Genomic DNA, 25,817 nt, shown 5'->3' with positions numbered 1-25,817 from the left:
TTGATGAAGGACTCTGGTTGGTGGCCTGGTGGGTGGTGTCTGGTCGGTACTGGATTTCACTTTCCTTTCTTTTCTTTGGTCCTTCCTCGGGTCTCCTGACGGCCTCACGACTCTGGCTGGAAGTGTTCGGTTTAGGTGAACGGCATGGGATTATTTTTTTTTTTCAATAGGTTTTAGGTGAACTAATGAATACACACTCACTTGCACGTACAAAATTTTTTTTTTTTTAAAAATTAAAAATAAATAAAATAAAATAAAATAAAATAAAGGAGAGCAATGATGATGACATGTCAAATCGGTAAAATTTCCGAATGAACAATACTGAGCTCTCCAGGAAAAAAAAAAAAATGAATGGCTAACCTTTGCCAAGGAGTACCGGGACAAACCACAATTCTTTTGTGGACGGATGAAACAAAAATAGAGCTTTTCCGCAATGCCCTGCCAACAGTTTGTTTACAGACAGCGCAATGAAGCTTCCAAGGAAAAGAACACCCTCCCTACAGTTAAGCAAAATGGAGGATCCATAATTCTGTAGGGCTGCTTTGGCGCATCTGGTATTGGAGGCCTTCATGAGAATTATCAAGACATTCTAAGGGGACATGTCCTACAATTAAGCGTTAGACAACTTACTTTGAGTTGACGGTGATGGGGTCCTCCAGCAAGACAAAGACCCAAAGCATACATCTAAAAGCACAAAGGAACGGTTAAAAAGCAAAAAAAAAATACTGTTTTAAAATGGCCAGCAATGACTCCTGATCTCAAATCCGATTGAAAATCTTTGATATGAGCTGAAATGTGCCATTGGGAAACGAAACCTGCAAACATTCAAGAGCTTGAACAAATTGCAAAGGAAGAGTGTGTGTGTGTGGGGGGGGGGGGGGGGGGGATACCAGCAGAGAAGTACAAGAAGCTTAAGGATGGCTACAAGAAAGGTTTGCCAAAGGGTGTGCAAACTAATATCAAAGAGGGGTATCATTATTGCTGCACATGCTGTGTTTTCTATTTTTTCTTTGGAATTACATAAGTTGAAAAACAATTTCCAATTAAAAGGTTAGGGTTATGGTTAGGGCCAAAACATGCCTTTTGAAAATTAAACTGCAAATCAACCCTTCTTTTTTTTTGTACTATATTTATAACGTGTTTCTTATACAAATATTTTATATATATAAAATGATATATTGTGGCAGTTAGGCTAACCCAAACCCAAAATAAAATTGGTACATTTCCATTGATTTCTGAAGATATTGTCAAGATCGTGCATAAAATGAAGGGGTGCCGATAACAGTGAGCAGGACTGTATTTGTACTCCCTAACCGGTGGAACTATAACATCAACCCTCCACTGCAACTTTGGAAGTGCTGCACTGTGTGAGTGGTCAGTCTGTGTTTGTCGCTAAGCAAAAGGTCAATTGTTGGTCACTCATTCAAAATAAATTCTCCGAAGAAGGACAAATAAATCCAACGTTTATGAGAGTCAAACACCAAAAAATCAGTTATAACTAATGTGAAGCCATGTACGCATCTGAACAAAACAAGAAACTACAAATCAAAAGCAATGGTGGTCATTTGAGTCGGAATCCTGCTCTGGGATCCAGCGGAATGAACAAGGCTGGTGGCAAAGACCTCGGGCTAAATGAGGCCGGCCGGTTGAAAACAACAAGACAAGACATTTGCAGTGGCGGAATGAGAAGAAAGCAGGATGCAGAGGCAGCAAATTGAGCTGTTGGTGCCGCCTTTTACATAAGAAGCAAAAGGCAGAGGCTGTGCTTGTGCTGCCTAAAATGGGTCACATACACAGCACTGCATTTGTACTAAGTGACAGGCCTATTAATCATGGACGGAGCCCATTGGCTTTGTTCAGCAGGTGATTTGTCCCTTTGGATGCAATGAGGTGGACGCCGACATCCCCCACGTGTTGTGCTCGCATGCACCACGCGTAACCGATTGGCCACCTTCTCTTTACTTTTAATGCTCCGTCACATCACTTTCTCTCCATGTTCTCATCTTCCTGCCCTTGGAACATTTCCCAAACTGCAACTCAATTTCCTATCCAAAGACTCCCTCCAACCGTCTTCAAACATTTACCTCAAATCAAATGTCAGGTTGTCAAACAGCGTTTCTATATATACGAAAGAAAGAGGAGAAGTTTGGCACTTCATCACCAAGCTTACTGGTAAATGTGGTCAAGGACCACCATTCGTTCTGCATCCTTTAATAGGGATGTAACGATAACGGCAATATTGTGATATTGCGATATTAAAACTGCCACAATATATCATTTTATATATATAAAATATTTGTATAAGAAACACGTTATAAATATAGTACAATTGATAAAAAAAATTAATAAATAAGGGTTGATTTGCAGTTTAATTTTCACAAGGCATGTTTTGGCCCTTCTGTTTAAAATCCACGCTAATGGGCAGATGAAAGGGAACGTAATATGCCAATATGTAAATATGTGCAGGAACTCAATGTGTGCTTTTATTAGCAAGTAAGCGCCTCAATATATATATTATATTTATTAGGGGTGGGAATCTTTGAGTGTCTCTCGATTCGATTCCGGTTTTTGGGCCTGCGATTCGATTCAGAATCGATTTTCGATTCAGAACGATTTTTGATTCAAAATGATTTGATTGACAATTATTTTTGCTTCAATCTATAGATGTGCAAGAAATTGTAATGATCTTCTCCAATCTCACTGGCTAATGCTAATTAGCATTTTTATCACTCAAAATGCTCCACAGTGCAAAAAAACAACTTTTATTGGAATAATTTGATAGTGACTTTTTCCTTCTACTCTCTAATGTGGCTACAAATTAACAGTGTATTAGACCGCGTGGAACCACACTGCCCCTAAGTGGCCAAATCGGGTACAGCACGAACAACGCTCCAAATAAAGGCACACACAGACAAAGGCAAGACAGTATAAAATAATTTAATCGATTTCGGGACATTTAAAATTGATTCTGAATCGTACTAAATGAGAATGGCGATTCTTATAAGAATCGATTTTTTGGCACAGCCCTAATATTTATATATTGTTTAGATATAATATTTATAATAATATTTATAATATTTTTCATTTTTGTAATGTACACAATATTGTGTGTGTTTTTTTTTTAGTATAAGCTCATTTGTTTACAATATTGTGACCTTTTTTTGTATCACGAACCTCCCCAAAATATCGGGATAATTATCGTATCGCGATGTTTGGATATCGTTACATCCCTTTCCTTTAACAGGCAGGATGCAGTTATTCAACTGCCAAAACCGTTGCGTTCTAACACTTCACCATTCTTGACTGCAGATTGATGCCGTATATATTAACAGAGGAACATCAATGAGAAACGATCTCAGTAATCAACATAAATTCCCTGGTTCAAACCCCAGCTGATAAGCGGCCCGTCAAGCTGTGTTTTCACTGGAGGCAACTTGCCACAACTTACTTTGTTGGCAGTGACACACCTAATGCAAATGACTATAAATAACCCGACCGATTGCTACGTCGTTTATCAGAGTCGCAAGACAAGAAGCGGCCCTGAACTTCGCCATGAAGCGTAGCTCAAAGACAACTTTTCACTCTTCTTGAAATGCTGTCATTTGATTTTTTTTTTTTCATGGCTACCGAGCCTGAAGCCTTCCCCATAATACATTTTGTATGAAGCCGAAAGGACACTGGTCAGCTAGTGACCTGTCTTAGTTCTATGAAAAATTTATGAATCCAAGATGATAATGACATGGTGCTCGGCTGTCGTAGTCCTTGACTCAACTTCTCCTAACTTCCAGAGGTTAGCATGTACAAGAATCCTATGATCTTAACATAAGAATTTAATTAAATTTTTCGATTCTTTATGGCACTCGGCACGCACATATTTCCAGTTGTGTCAAACATTTGGGAATGTCACAAGAATTATAATCTTTTTTTTTTTTTCTGGACACATGCACACACACACACTCACCCACATACAAAAAAATAAATAATAATGAAAAAAAAAAAAAAAAAGAGCAATGATGATGACATGTCAAATCGGTAAAATTACCGAATGAACAATATTGAGCTCTCCAGAATTATAATATTCTTAATGATATCAGACACAAAACGGGTGCAAGTGAGTATATGTTGTTGTTTTTCTCTATCATTCTTTCACTCTGCAAAAAAAAAAAATTAAGGAATTAAGTCTGTCACAATTTCAAATGCACTGGGCTGCTCTCTGCTTTTATTTGTGGTCAGCAAGCGTTCTGACCTTTATGAAATCAGATTCAACTCTAAACCCCGTTAAGAGTGAGGGAACTACAGGTAGCTTAAAAAAACAAACAGACTGAGACCAGTGAGTGACCAAGCGGGCTACATTTGCTCAAGATGCCTGTCAAAGTGCACCGTCGCTCGCAAGTCCACGGGCCGAAACATCTTCCTATTTACAGTACAAGGTATGCCGTTTAGTTGTATTTTTTTTACATGCAAAATGAAACCAAAGTCTACGAGTTATTGCACTTGAGAGAAGTTGAAGATTAGATGTGAAAGCAACCCCAGACTCATCTAGGATACTATCAGCTCAGGAAGCTTTTTAAGAATCAATAGTAATGGACTCCACATTCAGCAAATTTCATTTGGGGCAAATATGGAATAATGTGATAGCGGCGGATTAAGCGGAGAAGATGATGAGAGACGTTGCGTGGTGGCAGCTAAGGTTGATCATGCCTGGTTGAGGTCACGTTCCAGGAAATGTTACATGACTAAAGAGGCTTTCAATCATTTGCATTGAATATCAATCGGCTGTTTTCACTCTCCTTGACTTTAACTCTTTGACTGCCAGACGTTTTCAGAAACGGGATGTCGCCAGTGCCAGCCGATTTAAGCATTTTGACTGATCTTTCAAGGTCCACAGAAAATGTTGTGTTTGGACAATGGAAACACACATACTACCAAATGAAAGATTGAACTCTCATCTTTCATCATATCTTATTCCGTTCTTCAGTAATCAACAATAGAAAATGGTTACTTTCACCGAAATGCTCTGTTTTGAAACAAAAAGCGGAGAAAAAGAGCTTTTTGTGAAACGATGTTATTTCATGCACTCTAGTGAATTGTACACTTCTTTTTGTCCATGAATGATGCCACAAACACCTAAATAGTGCTTTACTTCTGTAAAACGCTTTCACCAACAATGAAAAAGTGTTTTTTGGTTGCAAAATACGTTTATTTCCATTCAACAGTGTAACAATTTGACAAAACAATTTCGCAAACTATTTACAAATGTGTGCAACTGTGGTACTATTTACAATTATGTGGATGTTTCAAATACAGTTTTTCTTTTTGTAACACTCCCATGCGTGCAAGGAGACGCAGCAGGATTTGCACAACAGATTCGTTTCACTTGCGATGGCTCCTTTCGCGTGCAGACGTTACACTTTCTTGACGGCCTTTTTTTCCGGGGACTAGCAAGTAGCAGACTGTACCCACTACTCCGATGAATATGGATTGGACTCGGGGCACTCTTCGTCGTCCGATTGAACGTCCGCCTGAGCGTCCGCCTGAGCGTCCGCCTGAGCGTGCTCGGTTGTGCTCCGCGTTTTCCGGTGTTAGCATCGCTAGCCCGTGAACCTTTATGACGTCGTCATAGCCGCCGCGTCAGCGCTTCCAACTTCGGCGTCAACCTCGGAGTCACCATCATCATCATCGATGATGATCATCGTCGTCATCAATGTGCTCTTTAGCGTTGGTCGATGCCTTTCGCCTTTGAAAAAAATTCCCAAGTGTGAGCTGCTTGCAACCAGTCGCCATTGTTCGCTTCCTCAGCCATCTAGCTCCGCCTCACGTCTTCTACTGCCGCGTCAACGCTTCCAACCTCGGAGTCACCATCATCATCATCGATGATGATCATCGTCGTCATCAATGTGCTCTTTAGCGTTGGTCGATGCTTTTCGTCTTTGAAAAAAACTGCTCTAGCGTGAGCTGCTTGCAACCGGTCGCCATGTTTTCTTCCCTTCCCCAGCCATTGTCCCCTTTAGCTCCTCCTCACGTCTTCTACTGACGCCTACCCAATCTTGTCAAAAGAGAGTCATTGCTGCCATCTAGGGGCCAAAAATAGTCATTAGGCTAACTAAATCTGCTTGAAACTTTCACCACAGCTGCCCAAGGCTTCCCTCCACCCGTTTCAAAAAAATTATAATAATAATTGGATGACGTCTTTTAACGTTATTGGCGGCCCTCTGTGGGTTTTTACTTGACGTCTTTTAACGTCCATGGCAGTCAAAGAGTTAATTGGACAAAATGTCAGTCACACACAGTCAAAGAGTTAATTGGACAAAATGTCAGTCACACAAAGCCAACAGGAAGTAAGCAAGGTCCCTATCCAGGCAGCAAGATTTTTGTTGCAGCTGCACTAATGGGGTGTGCATGTTTTGAGACCTGAGCTAGTTACTTGGTGTAAGAAAATCAAAGTGGAGAAGAGGTTTCTAGGAATTGTCGGGAACAATATTTGACCCAAGAGACAAGGTTGCGACCGCTATTGGCTAATAGACACCTTGGTGTGTCGTGCTTATTAGCTAGGTTTTTGTGTAAAATAACGACTTTTCCCCAATCCAATCATCCTGCAAAAATAGTCAAAGTGCTGGTGATTCCATTGGCCAAGTCGAGTTTTTTCTGCCTGATACATTAGCGCCAAGGGAGAAGGGCACAAATTGGATCCATCTTCACACATAGTGAGCTTTCTACAAGGAGCTGCTCAATGTTTTCTCTGCTAACTGGCCGAAAAGGCACCCTTGTGCATTCTTGAAACTATTTATATCTGACTGCTGACACTAATGACTCCTGTTAGCAGCGTCCATGTGTCCAGTTGCCCTTTTAGCCCCACTCACTCGCTTCCTCCACCTTTTCCAACACGATGGAAATCTTTATGAACAGATACACACACATACAGTACAACAACTTGATCAGATGTCGCCACCACCACTCATTGACAATATTTCATGCCTCGACAAAGGATGAAAATTAACTCATTCACTGCCATTGCCATCATTTGAACTATTTCTATTAGATTGAAATTTTTCCCACTTTTGTTAACAAGAGTATGAAAACCTAGAATGTTTTTATTGTATTAGAACAGATGTAAAATTTGTGATTAATCGTGAGGTAGCTAGTGAAGTCATCCGATTAATTACGATTAAAAATTGTAATCGCCTGATGCCCCTAATTTTTAATAGTCTTTTCTTTAAAAATAAAAAAAAATAAAAAATAAAAAAATTATTACAATTATTGTATTTATTTTCTTTAAAAAAAAAAATAATTGAATTAGGGGCGTCCGGCAATTAAATTTTGTATTTGTAATTAATTCCACGACTTCACTAGTTAACTCACGATTAATCACAAATTTTATATCTGCTCTAATTGTACAAAAAAATATATAGGTTTTCATACTCTTGTTAACAAAAGTGGGGAAAAAATGTTAAACTAATAGAAATAGTTAAAAATGAATTTATGACGTCTATAGCCGTTTTTTCAACTTTTAAAGTATGAAAACCAAGAGAATTGTTTTTACTGTACATTTAGAACAGATATAAAATTTGTGATTAATCAGGAGTTAACTAGTGAAGTCATGCGGTTAATTACAATTAAAAATTGTAATTGAGAAAAAAATAATAATGATAATTAGGGGCATCAGGCGATTAAAATGTTTAATCGTAATTAATCGCATGACTTCAATAGGTAACTCACGATTAATCACAAATTTTAAATCTGTTCTAAATGTACAATAAAAAAAATCTAGGTTTTTATACTCTTGTTAACAAAAATAGAAAAAAAGTTAAACTAATAGAAATAGTTGAAATTACTTTTTGACAATTATAACCGTCAATGGCAGTGAATGAGTTAAAAACCAACAACATCCATTTGCCCAATTGTGATTACGAGTATACAGTGTCAAATAGAGAAATAAATAAAGTATCAAATGATGGAGCATTTGGTGGAGGGGTCTTTTCACATGCCGGCTCATGCAGTCAGGTGCAAGTACGGCTTGAATTTATTGGAATACGTCTTGCCTCTATTTTTGATGCGTTGACTGACATGCGTGAAAAGCGTGATGATGCTTGCAGAATGGCAGCAGGGGAGGATGGCAGCATCCTTTGCAAAAGCAAAACAAATGTGCTCCTTTCCCTACGTGGGTTTTTCTTGATCTGGCTTTGAACGTGTCTCTTGCCATCCTGCAGCCACATGATCACGTTCCTTGACATGAGAGCGCCTGCTAATGAAGTCAGGCAGGCGAGCTGCGCGTTTGCAACGTGCCTCCTTGCCAGCCTCCTTCTATGGATGATTACTGCCATCTTCAGGGCAAAGCTAAACCTGAGGAGCAGCACAAGCGTCACATTTCCTGGGACCGCTTGGGAATCAAAAGTCATCTTTTCAACTCATGACTTGAAGAAAGCGAAAGCAAAAGCTAAAGCGACATTTCCAACAATAACTCCTTTTTCACTGGCGTAGCGCTTCCTACCTCTCTTTGAATACGGGCTCATCATTCACCTGCTGATGATGCAGCCGTCAGGGGCAACCCGGGGGCTTCAGCAATCTTGCTCAAAGGGACCCGAGCCAAAACACCCGGACTGACATAATGGCGCATTTGATGACATTATTGATGAAAATGTGTTCTTTGATGTGAATTAGCAATGTTGGATACCACTTTTGTCAGACTGATACTCGTACAAGCACTCAAAAGATAACTATTGGGGTGGACAAAAAAAAAACGATCCCTGAGGAACACTGCTGTTGACTGTGAATGCAAATCTTTCAGGACGCCGACTTAAGTGGCTTCCGTACCCCTATGAGACCACTTTTCAGTGGAGGGGGGCATGATGTGGTGCCCTAGGCAATAAATAAATAAAATATAGATGCATGATATTTAATAGCACACCACACAATAAATGCCAAATTTCACAAACAATGATAAATATAAAAAAAGTATGCCTTTAGTATATATTTGTTTACATTAAACCAGCAGGCAATTGTCTTTTTTTTTGCCCTGCCATTTGGCGCTCCCTCCACTAGATGGCGTCATATGCGACCGCCTAGTTCGCCTATGCCCAGGAGCCGGGCCTGGATGGGGGGGGAACGGGCAGCTTGAACCCTTTAAGCTGAGAGTCGGTTCAGATAAGCGGATTTGACATCACCAAATTGCCAACACAAATAAGATCGCAATGATGGCTTTTTGGAAAGATCAAAAGTCAGAGATTTCCCAAATACGTTAATTCACAATATGCTTTAACCCTAATACAACCATGTAGCAAAGCCCATTCATTTGAGTCTCTCACTAAAGAAGTTTGATCTTGATTTTGATGTTTTCTTCGATACGTTATGGAGTTTGGGAGATTTTAACTCTTTCCCTGCCACTGACGTTAAAAGACGTCAAGTAAAAACCTACGGAGGGCCGCCAATGACGTTAAAAGACGTCATCCAATTTTTATTTTATTTTTTTGAAACGGGTGGAGGAAAACCTTGCCCAGCTGTGTTGAAAGTTTCAAGCAGGTCTAGTGAGCCTAATGACTATTTTTGGCCCCTAGATGGCAGCAATGACTCTCTTTTGACAAGATTGGGTAGGCGTCAGCAGAAGACGTGAGGCGGAGCTAGAGTTTTTTTTCTGATGAAAGATGAGAGTCCAATCTTTCATTTGGTAGTATGTGTGTTTCCATAGTCCAAACACAACATTTTCTGTGGACCTTGAAAGATCAGTCAAAATGCTTAAATCGGCTGGCACTGGCGACATCCCGTTTCTGAAAACGTCTGGCAGTCAAAGAGTTAACAACTGTTTCATGTAGTGTAGAAAACCCATGCATTGCTTTTCCTAACCACATTGTTGAGTTTCAGCCTATAAAAGCCAGACTGGTCGCCAGTCACTCACAGGGCACATGCAGATAAACGTTCACACTCACAGTGTGTAATTTTGAGTGTTAGGTTTAATGAACATGCAAACCCTCAGCGACTCTCTCCTGAGTGTGAGGCTAAATATGGTTCCTTTACTGAGATGGGCTCCAGCACGCCCACAACCTTAGTGAGAATGGATGGATGGATACAAGCTTGATACACTGGAGCGTCTTGTATCCCGACACCACTTGAATGAATACTATTACTATCGCTCTATTTGTGTGTAGCAGGTAGCTTATAAAGACTAATTACACTCTGAAGCAACATTGAAGGACTTTAATCTTGAAAGCGTTTTCTAATTACTGATCATGTGGATGTAATTGCTTTGCGAAAGTGATTGGAAATGAAATTAAATGAAGCCACATGAGGGAGATGGCGCTCGCCTTCCTGGAATGTTCTTCAACGCTTATCCTGTTCAGGTACTCCTCAACAGATGGATGGTGGTCCAGTTCGGACCTAAATGAACACGACGCATCTTCCCGCCATGTTTCTTTCTTCATTTGTCTGAGTCTTCTCATTTTCGACCCTTTGTCCCCATCAAAGGGGCGGCCGGTGATTTTGCCGCCCTTCCTACTGCGTTTGATATTCCCCCTCTTGTCTGCCATCAATCACGCTTTGATCCGCGCGCCATCCATCGGCCCCCGAATTCATCAGCTTGACCCGCAACGTTTACTGCCGTCTGTATGTCCGCTGCACTCTGCCGCGATGGTTGCAAACTCCTCAATAACAAACGAGTCATGCTGTGACTTTCAAAACTTTGTTAGCATCAAAATATTTGCATGATTAAACACCACCAATGGACTTTAAAAAATAAAAAATAAAAGTCTTGAGGCCACTTTGATCCAACTTGAACCTCGTTCAGTCATATAATCATGGGCTTTCCATCCTAATGTTTGGAAATTTTATGTCCATTTACCTTTGTTGCTATTTTGCAAATATTGAGAAGAAACTGCACCATGAGATGGCATCATAACGTTACCCCCTTAAAATAATTGCCTAAGTCGTTTTTGGGTTTTTTTGCTAACATTTTTTTTTTTTGCCTAAATCATCTCATAATGCAAATGGTCAATTTTTTGTGTTTCCTGGAAAATCTGAAAAAATGACAGGCGATTATTGACTGCCAAGCGTTTTCAGAAAAGGGATGCTGTGGGTGCCAGCTGATTTAAGCATTTTGACTGATCTTTCAAGGTCCACAGAAAATTTTGTGTTTGGACTATGAAACACACATACTACCAAGGCTTTCCTCCACCCTTTTCCCCAAAAAAAAAAAAAAAACATAGTTAACGACTTTTAACGTCTTTGGCAGCCCTCCTTAGGATTTTACTAAACATTATTAAACGTTTTTGGCACTCAAAGAGTTAAGAAGGCGTCAATATGAGAGTACGCATCTCTCTGCCGCAAGAGACTCACTCGGCTGACTGTCAACAAACTCATCTTACGACACCCTAAAACAATGAATGTGTTTCAGATGCTTGACTTCTTGCCAGAGCAAAAAACGTACCCATGGAGCCTACCTTCAGCTAACAACTGTTCTTCTCCGACATGCAGTCAAAATGTAGCACTTGAACATACTTCCTTGATGACAATTACTACTTTGGTCTTTGCTATTAACATTAACGTGTAAAATATGAGTAGATCATTCTAAACCATTTTTTATGGCTTCAATGACTCTTAGTATTTGGATATTGGCGGCAGAGGAAAAGCGCCACGGAAATGGATGATTCAAGTCAATGTACTTTCTGTTTTGATTCATTAGACTTTGGTGCCCCCTGTCTGCTGCTAGCGCCATTTCACCATGGGCGTAATCCCCCCTCCCACTCAGCCTGTCTGCTGCAGCTTGCTCCCTAATTCCCCTTAAAGATGTTTACAAAGCGAGAGAGGCAAAAGCTGATTTGAGCACTTGTGGTCCATTGCGAGAGCACATGCCGGTTGTTTGTGCAACGTCACCTGAGTCGCACAAATAATAATGAAATGACGCTAAAAGTGCATTGTAATCGCGTAGCTTTCAAACGGATGAAAGTTTTTTTATTATAATTATTTTGGCAAAGGAGGGGTGAAGGTCAATGTCAATTCCACGGAGGCCTGATGGTGTAGCAGATGATTCAAATGTGTTCCAGCCAGATCTGGAGCAAGTGGTGCATTGCTGCAAGTCCTATCTTGGGGAAGGAGGGAGTTTGGAGGGCGTGTGGGTGGGTGCCTTTAGTGGGAGGGCTTCTGCAGAGAACTGTTGCTAGGAAACACTTGTAGCATCTCATCTCCTCTTTTCCTTGAAATGCCACATGCAAGTGAAATGTCAGTCCCATCCACTCAGGAGCTTGAAGAATGGCGGCCCACGTTCTATTTAAGCATCTTTCTTGTGCAAACGTCATCACTCATCTCTCTATCTGGCTTCACTTGTACTTTTCATCTTTCATTGGGGATGTCCTGGCACATTTCGGAGCCGCTAACCTTTCTTTCAACATCGCTTGTTAGTCCGCTCCGCAATTCCCTCTCTTGTTTTCTAATCCAAAGCCATCTGGTCCACCCGATATTTGTTGACCAAATGTATCGTCATTCAAAAAAATCATCTCCAGTGCCATGTTATTAGCATGTTGTGTATTTGAACCACAACTGCTAAGAATAGCAACTCATTATGTATTCAATCCTGTCACAAACAATCACTGTCCATATTTGTATCAAAAGTCGTGAAATGCGCTCTCCATTTTCTATTTTCACTGCAGGAAACACTGAAGCCTAACTGTACAACTTGGACTGGTCGCCATCTAATCACATATTGACAAACAACCATTCACACTATGGACTATGTAGAGCATTGGTCTCAAACTTGCGGCATGGGAACCATTCGAGGCGTGTAGGATGACATTTTGCGGCCCCCAACTTGACAGCTTAGTTTAATGGCAGTGCGCCCCACCCCCCCCCCCCCCACCACCACCACCACCATTTTTTATTGTATTTTCTTAATCACTTATAAGCTATCTTAGCTCAGGCTCATGACAGTTCTCGGCAAAACTGTTATTCATCAAGATTGGATTGGCTAAAAATTGTCCGTCACACAAAAAAAGTTCAGAAATGATAATACGGATGTAAAGAACAAAGTCTGCATGGACAAAGCCAAGCGATGGATGGAACAATAAAACATATTCACATCAAAGTTATTGTTATATTTTACAGCGCAATGAAAATGAAAAGAGCCACATGGAGTTTCTGCATTGTAATTTTCTGCCTTGAAATACAAGCTTTTACAGCAAATATATCTCATAACGCTAACGCAACGTAGCATTTTTTTTCTTAGCTACACAGCAAAGAAAGATGGGCTCAGAAGGCCGTAACTCATGAGAGCACATTCGAATTTTTACGCTTTGCCTGCAAGCTGGGAGTAGTTTTCAGTACAGCAGCAAGAAGTCAATAAACGGGCCTTTTTCGAGCAACTAAATAAGTGCCTTTAGCAAGGGCCAATATCAATATTGACAGAGGGGGAATGTCTTGTGGTCCAGGACTGCCTACACAGTAGCCCGTTTTTTTCCCCTCTCTCTCTCAACAGTTCCTGCTTTGTATTTTGATCCACTCCGACTGCAAACCTCCCAATAGGACGGGTACGTACAGCAGCATTTGATTTCACTTGCAATTGAAAGCAGATTTGTCAAGACTGCAAATTCTCATGCATGTCGTTTCTGTATACTGCATGTCTAACACCCATCTTTTCGTCTTTTCTCTCTCTTTGTGCTACAGATTTTTTTTTGTCTACATCTGGCAATGCTGCTTAGACTATATCTCACTGGGACAACTCTACTGATATGTTGTAAGTAGTAAGTTTATAATGTGTGAGGCAGTTTATCATACGCATCATGCATTGCTGAAATGGCCATAGTTTGTTTACAACTGTATCAAGTTGAGCAAACGCACGTGTACAGTCCGCGTGCTACACATTTAACACGAATAATCTCTATCTGTGGAATAATAAATAACTGTTTCCCCGCAGAGGTCACCATGAACTTAAGCTCTATTAAGAGCCGTGTAAACACAAAGCTTGGGGGAATTTGGCTCTTTTGCTAGAATGAGTGTGTGCCAGTGGCAGCAGAGGAAACATTTAAAGCATGATTGAATGCTTAATGCATCATTACATCATTGCATCTAACTGCAACGCTTAAGGCACACGCTGACTCCGAAGGTCTGCAGAGTAACATGAAAATGAGACTTGATGAAATGAGTCACGCCGCACTGTGGACGCAAGTTTGCCTCGCAGCGGCATCGCAGAAATTGTCGGATGGAGTCGAAGGGCCAGTCGATCGGAACGGCGCATTTTCAACTTAAGGTATAAAGGTCAAGAGGTTAACTGTTTTATATCATCGCATCAGTGTAAATGATTCAAGCCGGTCACTTGTTGCTTGGATACAATCACAACAGTCACACCCAACAAACTACAGGTTGACCAAATAGGAAATCCAACAAACATATTACCGATTGTGTTGGAATGAGCTCAGTTGTGTCACAAAACAATTAGGTTCAAATAATTAGCTTCATTAAAGTTCCTTTGAGAATTGACGTTGTCCTGCATCGCCGGTTAGATTCCAACTGCCGTGCAGGGTTATTATAGTTTTTGGAATTTTCATTTCAGTTAGTTTTTATTTCATTTCGAGTTTTGTTTTTTAAATTTAGTTAGTTTTAATTAGTTTTCAGGGTGTTACTTTTCTGTTTTAGTTATTTAAAAAGTTTGAGTTAATTTCAGTAGTAGTTAAAAAAAATAAAAAAATTAAAAATTAAGTGTATTACTTGTGCGCAATATTTTAAAAACACCATGATGAAATTAGTAAAGTAACACATTTCTTACCTAAAGTTGCATTTCAGCTGAGTTGAATAAAAAAGCAGGCGAGCCGAGTCAAGCATGAAAAATTGTTGCCAATTGTTGCGACGTCATCTGAAGGTGCTTTTCTATTGGCTGCTGCTAGATGACGTCACTTTTGCGTGACACACTTTCAAACGTCCTTATTCCGGTTAATATCCAAATAAGTCTACTTAAAATCACATATAAAATCGTCCCCAAAAACTCATGCATTAAATGAATTTCCAAAGACTAAAACAAAGGAGATTTTCGTTATAATTATAGTTAGTTTTAATCAGTTTTGTAAAAGTTTCAGTTAGCATGTTCTTTTTATTTTATTTCGTTAACAAAATTGTTTTTTAAATTTTAGTTTTAGCTTTCTTAGTTAGTTTTTATCCACTAAAATAACATTGCTGCCTTGTATGCAGGACTAACTAAAAAAAAAAAAAGCACAAGAGCATCTTCAAACATTATTTCTCACTGTAGTTTTTTTCTCACTGTTATTTCTCACTTCAGAAAGACAAAAAAAGAACGCCATCTGTTAGACCAGCCACAAACTATTCCCCCAAAGTAAAAGTATTGATTTCTTCGCCATGTCTTGTAATAATTGTAATAACAATTAGTGTATTGATTATTAAATTGATTAAGAAGTCTGCGAAATGTCCTAATGGAAACCATCACATGCAGCATCCACCTCCGAAGTCACGATTTAGTACCAGAATCTCTACAAGTCCAATGCTTTGTCTACAAAATGCTGCACTTTCTCATTTCAGTCCAGGCACAGGTTGAAAATTGCTTGGCCACGCCGCAGACAGCCATCTTCCGACTGGCCGGCAGCCATTAAAAAGTCTTGTGGAGATAAGCAGCTCGGTTCAGTCACAGAGCCCCGTGCGTGCGTGTGTGTTTTTAACAGGCCAGCGCCATTGAAATATTCTGTGTGGCGTTGGGGTTAATGGAGTTAATGAAGAGCAAAGGCGTGTGTCTGAGCCGGCTAATTAGTATATGTCAGACTGAAGACAGTCTATGAATAACTGAATTAGCACTCGCTGTGTCCGCGTGGACTCGCTTCTTCAACAAGTGCGAGGGGAGGAGAGACTTCAAGTGGAAGGAAAATGTGATATTCCATCAAGAGAAGAATACTTCATCTCAACTTGTGTTTTCCTTGAACTTGTTTCATTTCAAGCCATTTGTTCTATTAAATTGACTTTGATAACGCGACAGAAATGGATCATTGGCATCAGCCAGCTTTAAAGAATAGTCATTTAGGTCCGATTCTTTTCTTATCAGGGAGCCGGTGTTCATTTCCCACAAGTTGAAAGCAATGAAATTCACAGCCAAATTGGTATTGTGAACGGCGACCTCCCTTTTAATCCGAAACTTCGCCTTTCATATCTCCAGATGTCCTTTTATGTTGTGCTTCCGAACATGACAAGAGGAAAGGTGAAATCATTCACAGCCCTCCCAAAAACGCTGACAACGCCATTAAATTGATGAGAAATGGCACGAGAGCGGACGACAGGAGACCCGAAGCTGTCACCCGAAGGAGGAAGGTCAAAAAGAGAAGGAGGGGAAGAACAAATGACAGCGGCTGCACCAGACTGGGAGGCATCTGCCAGCTGAACCGATTCGTCTGCCAAGGTCGATACCTGACAGACGAATGTTCGGGGCCCCAAACGCGCCTGTGTTGTATGCCAGGTACACCCCACTCTACGGTGTTCATCTTAGCCCTTTCGCTTGTCTTTGCCCACTAGATCACGGGTATTGTGAATGTAAAGCTGACATCTTTTCAAACGAATTTAAATAAATGGATGTCATCCTCCAAATTATAGCTCAATCTAAATTGTATTACATAACGTTTTCAGTCATTGTTTTGATTGCAATTTCCAGCCAACCTCGGTGAAACTTCCTTACAAGATAAGTTTAATCCAAGTTTTATTTGTCATGGATGATTACGATGCAATTATAGTTTGGGGTTATGGTTCAGCAAATCTATTTTGCACACAAAAAATGGGGGGTGGGGGCAAAGTCTATGCACCTCAATCCCAGCCGGGGTGCCCCTTTATCTTAAATTGATGACGGACATGTCCAAAAGAAACAACAACCCCCCCCCGCCATCTTTTTCAAGTACAAAAGCGCAGCAGTGCATATAAGGCCCAAACTGAAACTAAACTACTAGATCGATATTATAGTGCCAGTATCGATCCGATATCAATACTGACTTGGTATCGATAATATCGATATTTGGGTCGATCCGCCCACCACTAAAGTTAACTGTAAAGTGAGAGTCAGAATTAACTGTAAAGTCAGGGTTGGTGCTACCGGGCTGAGTTTACTGTATGGTATCTCCCTTGACTCTGAACTGTGCAGCAAGTGGGCTAAGAGACGACATCATTGCAAATAAGATGATACAACTCACCTGCCTTCTCCATAGTGGGAGCTTGGAGCGTCCTGTGCAGCGGTCACTACAACAACAGAGTGAGGAGCTGCGACATGCATGGCTGCGGAGCTTTCAACTCCAAGGGGTGATTTGCTCACATCTCATTTGGAAACTCAAAAGATTCTTCATGCTCAATTTCTAGTGTGAACAATAATTGTCAAGACAGGACAACAATGGATAACTGGCACGTCGCCACCGTCTCAGTCAGTGGGCTTGGAGAATGTGACAAATAAAACTAAAAATGTATCAAACTGAATCAAAACTTTGAACCTGAGAAGCCACTTAATTAAGGACCGCTGAACAACACTAAGTACTGAGGTTGTGTTCCGCCATTGCAAATTCGGCCTTCTATTAAAAATAAACTCAAGAGGATCTCTATTGTCCCTTCAACATCAATTCATGTCAGTGCTTTGTCCCTCGTCTCACAGAGGCCTGAAAAGGACGCTGGACTTGGTGTGTGCTGACTACGGTACAGTCAGCGCTCCATTCTCAGGCTCTCTGGCTGGACCAGTGAGTCAGAAAGATGCGGCTGGTTTCCAGTACGATGGTGTCAAACTGGTCAATGATGGTAAGACTGACAAAATCCTTCAAAGTGAGAACAGTGGGAAAGAATTACATTTGGCATCTAAAGTGGACATTTTGTCCTCATCAGGGTTGTGGGTGAGCAGATATCGGAGTGGCTTACTTTGCGCTAGTCTACTCAATGAAATGACTCAAGTAAAAAAAAATTTTTTAAAAGATCATCCTTGAACTGACCTCTTTAGGTCCCAGTAAACTATTTTTAGGACAAAGGTGCTGCTGCGCTATTCGGGCGAAATCTTGGTAAGGGGCTTTACAGATAATATAGATTAGATAAGGATTCCGCTGAACTCCTGGTTGCTTTTACCGCCGCCGACCCCTCTTCATGCAAATGAATCTCCATCAAAGGCCAAACGACGACCTCAGCGATGGCCGCCGTTATACAACCAAGCACACACATATGTGCGTGAGTGTAACTTGAGAGCATCCTGAGAGAACATCATTAGTGCCTTGGCCCCTAATTGAGCGGCATTCTGGCAAAAGCCTATTTTTGCAGTCAGCGCCTTTCATCTATGGCTAAAGTGAAGACATGATTAAACATCACACAGACGCATTAGCTCGCCCTGACACTCGCATGAACGCTGAAAAGCATCATTAGCAGGCGCAGGGTGATGTGCCTTAATTCACTCCTCAGCTGTTTTGCTTCTCCGGTGACCTTTTGCAAGATCCTGAGGTTCAATTTGGGATTAAAAAACAGCAGGTTAATATTTGACGTGGCACTCTGCTATAAGTGCAAAATAAATCCTTATGGCTTCCTAGGTTTATTCCAATCAATTCAAGTGAATCTTTATTTGTCTCTCTCTGGCACCCAGAGCACTGTGTAAAGATCTTGAACATTCGACCTTTCCGTTACGCTGGCACGGTGGGTCCAGGGGACCCGCTGGGTTACGTGCTGCCCTTGCAGGAGCGCTTTGCCGGCATCACCTCGCACCTCAAGCTACAGATGTGTGACGGCGCTGACCCTTCGCCCTTCGTCTGAATGTTCGCCCTCACCTTTTCCTCATGACTTTCCCTAATATATACGATGTGTGTGTGTGTGTGTGTGTGTGTGTGTGTGTGTGTGTGTGTGTGTGTGTGTGTGTGTGTGTGTGTGTGCGTGCGTGCGTGCGTGTGTATACACTATATCTATATATCTCTGGAAAAGTCCATCTGTACAGAATTTTAATATCAATTGGCACTGTCAGTGGGGTAGAGAATTATTTATTGTTGTGCTTGATGCTTTAGACTAAATAATTCAAATACAATATAAGAAATAATGACATGATTAAAAAACAAAAGTTTACTTTGCAGCAGTGTCCTACATCAATCAATAACAAAGACTAATTCACAAAAAAAATACTTTCCTGACAGTATCACATGTCAAAGCAAATGTTTGAAAAGGCAGAATAGTGGATACAGTTCTTCTAACTATGCTAGTTGTCAAAATGTTGTGGCCGGTCAGTGCATGTACATTATTTACCCATACATTAAAATGCATTAAATCTCCCAATTTTATGTATTTTATTTTTTTATTCTTTTAAAAAACTTACTTTGTACTACTCCTGTCTATGTACTTCTACTCCAAAAAGACCATTTGTGTTAGTATGACAATATTTAGTGTGATTTTTTTCATTCAAACTGAAATAAACTTTGTATTTGATTATTTGTGTCATTTTATTACTTGTACGAAATATCATATCTAAGAGTAAAACCTATATTTCCAGCTGTGAGATAAGAAATTATCAGCTTGCTCGCACACTTATGCACTGTTTCTATTTTAGCCTGTGCACTTCCATGAATGTGCTGTGCTGCTTTTATTCAATTTCTGGAGTGCAATGGAGCCAATTGCAGCCAACCTTGTGCAAAAGGTCTGGTACACCCTGGACTGGTTGACTGCAGACGTCTTAACCACCAGTCCGTTGTGATACATTAGAATAAAAAAAAAAGACGTCTGGCTTTTATATCTCTCTTTTATATAAACATTAACTAACATTTTCTCAATGCCCCATATTATGCACTGCAGTGTTTTACATTCTGCACATAAAAAAACCCGAATTGTAATATAAAAATTAAAAACGAATCCAAATCTTTAATTCATTCTAATTGTTCCTTCGCAGCCTTGAACGCCTCATCAGCTCAATTAGGTGAAGCGCCACATGGTCAGCCATCATGTAATGAACAAAAACTGCCGACAGATGACGCTGTTGTACAACAAGTCAGCAACTCAAAAGGCATGCCGGTTCGTCAATCTAGTGGTGAGTCAATAAATGAAACGTCACGTGAACATAGATATTTTGAACCGTATCGAGTGACGTCATTGGTGGGCTCTACTTCTCTTTTCAAAGTTTCATTCCAAAGATCTCCGCACAGAATTCAGTCATCGTGGTACTGCCCCGTCAGCCGTGGCCGTGGCCGTGGGGGAGGTTCAGACGTTTTTTTTGTTTTAAGTGGACTGTCCCACTTTGAGCCGAAGTGGGCGAGTTAGGATACGCTGGGAGTGTGCTTGGGGGCCGAGAAAGAAAGACAGAAAGGGAGAGGAGCTAACTCGGAAGTTCTCCGGAGCGACCTGGATACGTGACGTGGGACAGGAAGGACGACTTACCGGAGGGGAAAAAAAGACAATTTAGAAGCGCACATCTGGAAGACGCGGATGACTGAAAACTTTACTTATCGTTCAATTAAAAGGAAAAACACCCCAACAACCCGTCAGTTTGATCTTGTTGGAGGCGGAACACCGAGGAGGACATCATGCCGAGGAGGACCGTGCAAGAAGTCACCGTCCAAGACGTCCAAAAACGGAGAAACCCCAGCAAACATTATGTAAGACTGCAATTAGTTCGAAAGCGATACGTTGTTGGTTCAATTGCGAAACACGTGAAAGTTATTTTGCAGCTTCTTCCCCACTTCTGTTGACTAAAGTCAAAACAAAGAGAGGATCAAATTACCGCTATCTGCCAGATGCCAGATTTCTTACCGGATTGTTTTTTAAAGGGGCAGTTTAGTATATTCCACACACAGTTTTTTGTTAGTACGTTCGTTACGTTATAACATATACGTTACGTTTCTAAGTTCATACTTGGGCTTTAAATTGAGGAATTGCATTTTGCCTGAGTGATTTCACTGCATCTGGGAATCACATGGGCAATGGAAGCAGTGTACATTACTACATTCCACATTTGCTTAAATTTCCAGGCAAGCACTCCAGAATGGAAAAGAAAAGAGCTTGCAGGAAAAACTACACTCAACTGCCTCAAACAAGGTCACCGGAATATTAGAAACTGCTCTTGGAATGATAAGTGACCATATAGGTGGTTTTAATTACCTGTAATTTCAAAATATAGCACTGTAGTGACCTTTAAATATGATCACAGTTTTTTGTGTGATGCTGGTTGATGTCCAAGTTGCAAATTCCAAAACGTCCATGTAGTATTAAATCAGGTCCCATCTGGCTTTGGGTGAGATGCAGGATACACCGTAAAGTGGTCGCCAATCAATTGGTGCCCGGCCGCAGATGGGCGGTTGGGTACTAATGCTCTAACATTACTCGTATCCTTATGTGGGGGCATCACAAAGAAACAAACAAAAACACACAAAGTTGGCATCATCCTGGTTCAGATGCTGACCAACTTCAAGCCTGGCATGCTGGTGGTCTGAATTTTGACTTTACAATTTTCCGGTATTGTAAGTTAGTGACTTGAATGCATCTCGTGCCAATGACGGATGGCAAGTCTTATTGCAATGTTGATGCTTTTCTCTTTTAGTATTTGGATTTTTAAAAAGTTGGAAACATGTTTTTTTTTCTTCCCCCAGCCCACTGCAATGTTTGTGTGGGACAAAAGAATGTGAACAGGACAAAGCCTCATTTCTTAGCACGGCACAACGGAGCCTGGGCCATTGTGCCTGTGTTAAGTGAGTGAGGAGGTCCGAGAGGCCGATGATGCATGACATCATCATGTGAGCAGCAGGGCCAGCGCCAGACTGCCAAAAGATGCAGCAGGCGTTTGTTCCGAGACCCTGGTGCTTCATCTGATGTTTGTTGGCATCCAAGGAGAAGTTTTTGGAGAGCATTTTTGGCATATTTCCTCTGCAAACCTGCTGACCTTTATACATCTCAAATATCAGCTTGTCTTTTTAAGCTTTCCATCTTTGACTCCAGTTAGCAAGGGAAGGGCAGAGAACATCTGGGATAAAGTCGCCACCAGGGAGTTTCCAGCCACTCTTGTTCTTTAGGGAAGATAATAAAGATTCAGACTTTGCTCATTAGGAAAGTTGCTAACTGTATGTCTGATGATGACCACAATCACACTTAAAGGCAGCGTTATGTTTTCAGGATGTCATGTGACGACTTGGTCAGGCCTCCCGCAGTCTTTCACATATGATTTGTTTTGTTTAGCTTTGGTGGATTGTTTGACTTCTTGGGCCAAGCCACATGTCAAGAGGGATTGTTTTGATCATCCTTTGTTTGTCACTTAGTTTCTGGTCTCTTTTGTTAGTTAGGAGGATCACGCAAAAACAACACAAGGAATCCCCATGAAAAATTGTGGCAGTAGGCACATTTTTGCTGTTTGACTTTTTTTTGTTCATCTCTACGTAGACCACAGACCCACCACGCCATCCTAAAAAAGTGTAGTAGCCTACAGTGCAACAAACCAAAATGGCTTTTGTTCAACCTTGCTGGCAGTCTGCGCGATTATATATATATATTTTTTTTTTCTGGAGAAAAAAAAAAGTCTGCACGATTATAGATAAAAGCTCCAATTTCAGAAAATGTTGGCACAGTCCTGGTCGGATAATGACTACCTCTTTAACAGGAAGTGGTGTACCGTACATGGAGCGGAGACGACAACGTGTAATTCCTCCATTTTATAACATAAGAGGACAATGACGGGAATGGAAAGATTTGTGTAGAGAACATAAGAATTTGCATATAATTTCAAATTTTTTCTCCTAGGTTTACATCATCAAGGTGTCCTGGACCGATGGCAGCACGGAACTCATTTACAGACGTTACAGCAAGTTTTTCGACCTGCAGGTGAGTGACTACGTCATTTTTGGTTCTAGGTTTTGCATTTACTAAGCATTCTAATTATGTTTCATGTGAAAGTCATGTGTTATTATACGGCCTCAGAGGGGACGGAAAAGGGCCCGCTCAAGTTAAGTGAATGCAGGGATGCATGTGTGACCACCAACCAAACGTCTGAATCATTGTCAAACGTCATGCTAGCAGTGTGTGTGTGTGTGTTTTGTGCATCTAGTTTCCCTTCCCTTTTTCTGAGGTCGTAGATCTCTCACTGACATACACACACACACACAAAATACAATACATGGCTAACCCTAATTGGATGATATGGCTTTTCACTTGATTAAGATCCATCAGAAACATGAGCTGCTACTAAAATGACAGCTAGCTTCATATGAAATATGACGTCGTATTATACTGCACATTGGCTCAATTGTCTTGACTGATGATGGGGAACATTAGCAATCTTGTCATTGTATGAAATGTCTTTTAAGGGGATGGGATAATCTCACCATTCCAAACTCTGATGCTAGTGTTGTATTATTTACAATTATCATCAGGGGGATTTGTGCTATTCAAAAGGGAGCGTATTAGTCATCGTATTAGATTGCGCGCATGGTTGTTTTGTCCTCCACTGGATGAGAGTCAAGGGAGTAGTCATGACATCATCAGGCGTCCTCTCATGCCGCCTCATGACACGCAACGCAATCATCCGTCTCCTCTTATTGCTCGCTTTTAATTTCCCGTCAGGCTCCTTGCGATCATATCCTGACACTTACAGGCAGTGTGGTCATCACTTTGATGCAAATGAAGGGAACACAGAAAAGATGACGTTTTAAAGAAACACATGCCAGTAGCTTAAGGCCAAACAGGAAGTTGGCGTCAACACATCTGAATGAGTAGCATGAGAAGTCAATGTGACTTTTAACAATGGGATGTGTTTTGCCATACAGTACACTTCATGCATAAAAGTTACTGACAAAAATAGGTTATAATAGTAATTCAACATCTCAATATTTGGTTTGGTGGCTTCACATTACTTTTCCACCTCTCCTCATAATCCCTTTGTGAGAATGATACTTGTCAGAAGTGTAACGTATTCACCGGAGGTCATGGAGACCATGTTGCTTAGCCGCACTAGCTAGCTGGCCAAATCTGGTGCTAGCTAACCGGTGTGGCGTAGCATAAGTAGCACCGAGCTCACCTCAACCTCTGACAGCTCGTAGCTGATGTGAGTGCATCCAGCACAGTGAAGCTTTTTGGGACCGGTTAAATTATCGGGGGGGGGGTGGTCTCTGGGGGGGGGTCTCTGCGATTCTCACTTTTGCTATTCAGTATGTTTTGATGAGGTACAAAATGCTAATTTTTTACTCTTAAACTGCAATGCAAAACCACTGATTTCGACCCTTGTTCATTTTTACTCATCCTGGCAACATACACATCAGTTTATCCTGTTAGCCCCTGTTGCTATTGCTAATGTAGATTACAGAATACAAAGTGTAGGCTTTCATAGTCATTTCTAGGTTGGATGGGTTTCACTCTACGTACAAACTGCTCAAAAGTTTGCATGTGGGGCCATGCCAAGGCCAACACTTGCGGAGTGGTCTCAAGACAGCTGATTTGGTCTGCACCAGACTTTCCCGCCTTGTCCAAGGAATGAAATGAAGTTAAAATGAACTAGCGTGAAAGCTTTGTATCAAATACCGTACATTTTTCCTCTGTGCCATCAGTGGTACTGTTTAGGCCAACAATTAATTAGCCACTTTTATTCACCTTGATTGCTAACTGTTACTGATTGTTTACCTGAATGGAATGACCTTAAACAATGGTCTCCATGGTGAGAAAATGAGTGTTTCAACATAAAACCATTTTTTTCCACTTGGTAGTTGTGAAGATCTAAAGCTTTGAACAGAAATAGACTGGTTTCTTACCAAAGGATGGAAATGTTTCTGCAGCGGGGTCATCCTTGCGGTTTTTCAGTTTAAAAAATAAAATATTTTTCTCTTCATGTCACAAAGAGCAGTTTTCCATGCTTCACACGACACGTGTCCACTCAGCTGCTAAAACTCCAACGGTCCCTTTTTAGAGACACTTAAAAGCTATTGGAAAAAACCCAATGCATCGCCTCTTGCTTCTTAAGTGTTGCACAGCTGTCACATATTTTCCATGTGCAGTAATCAAGTATCAAAACTCGTCATTGGGGAGCATGTTTTATTTGAGCGATGGGGGGGTCTGCTCGTAAGCAAGATCTTACACGGTGTTTCATTAACACTTTGGCCACATGTTTGCAGTTGGGTAATTCTTTTTTTTTTTTTTTTTTTTCTAATTTTTATTTTCTATGTGGGTGTGTGTGTGCATGTGTGTGTGCATGAGTGTGTGAGTGTGTACTCATTAGTTCACCTAAAACTTATTAAAAATCCCATACCGTTCACCTAAACCGAATACTTTAGAATCCAGCTAGAGTCGTGAGGTTGTCAGGAGACCCGAGAAAGGATCAAAGAAAAGAAAGGAAAGTGAAATCCAGCACCAAACAGGCACTACCCACCGGGCTACCAACCAGAGTCTTTCACCAACCCCAGAAGCATCTAAATTCCAACAAATTAGGGAAACCTCAAGAGACCAAAGGAGAGACTGAGGAAAGGAAGGAAGGAGAGATGAAGCAGAGTGAGATCCACAGACATCAGCCTCCAAAGATTCAACGACCAGAGGAAGAAGCAGATTGTGTTTAAATTTCAATAGATGCTGGTGTGGTGGATCTGACATGCATGAAAACCTCCACCAAAGAGGGGAGCCGTCGACCCCGGCCAGGACAGAGCAAGCACAACACCTCAGGGCCCCCCAGGCCACGGCAGCGCCAGGGGACAACCCCCGGGCCCCACAGGGGTCACCAGCCGGAGAGCAAACCCAGGAGCCAGGAGGGCCCCCCACCCCAAGACGGCCTGCGCCCCCCACCCCAACGCAGCAGGACGGGGCACGGCAGGCCCGCCAGGCACCCCACCGGCCCACAGCCCCCGCTCCCCCCACGACCCCCCTGACCCCCATCCATCCCCGCCATCCACCACAACCCAGCC

General features: G+C 41.3%; 2 protein-coding genes across 3 annotated transcripts in view; both read left to right on the top strand.

Moving 5' to 3' along the window:
- Positions 1–13,477: 13,477 nt before the first annotated feature.
- Positions 13,478–19,389, top strand: LOC144036340 (leukocyte cell-derived chemotaxin-2). Its single transcript, XM_077546891.1, has 6 exons — positions 13,478–13,505; positions 13,642–13,711; positions 16,130–16,426; positions 17,163–17,253; positions 17,597–17,736; positions 18,560–19,389. The coding sequence occupies exons 2-6, from the start codon at positions 13,666–13,668 to the stop codon at positions 18,724–18,726; spliced, it is 741 nt and encodes a 246-aa protein (XP_077403017.1). The 5' UTR covers positions 13,478–13,505; positions 13,642–13,665; the 3' UTR covers positions 18,727–19,389.
- Positions 19,390–20,076: 687 nt separating this feature from the next.
- Positions 20,077–25,817, top strand: part of sh3pxd2b (SH3 and PX domains 2B) — a 29,805-nt gene continuing 24,064 nt past the window's right edge. For both annotated transcript variants that reach the window (XM_077545976.1, XM_077545975.1), the window contains exons 1-2: positions 20,077–20,546; positions 22,678–22,758. In XM_077545976.1, coding sequence (XP_077402102.1) covers positions 20,475–20,546; positions 22,678–22,758 — 153 coding nt within the window. In that variant the 5' untranslated portion in view covers positions 20,077–20,474. The remainder of the gene's footprint in view (positions 20,547–22,677; positions 22,759–25,817) is intronic.

The sequence above is a fragment of the Vanacampus margaritifer genome, chromosome 16 (assembly GCF_051991255.1).
Source record: "Vanacampus margaritifer isolate UIUO_Vmar chromosome 16, RoL_Vmar_1.0, whole genome shotgun sequence".
NCBI lineage: Eukaryota > Metazoa > Chordata > Actinopteri > Syngnathiformes > Syngnathidae > Vanacampus > Vanacampus margaritifer.
Note: the sequence above shows the minus strand (reverse complement) of the source record. Positions and strands in the feature narration are given on the sequence as shown.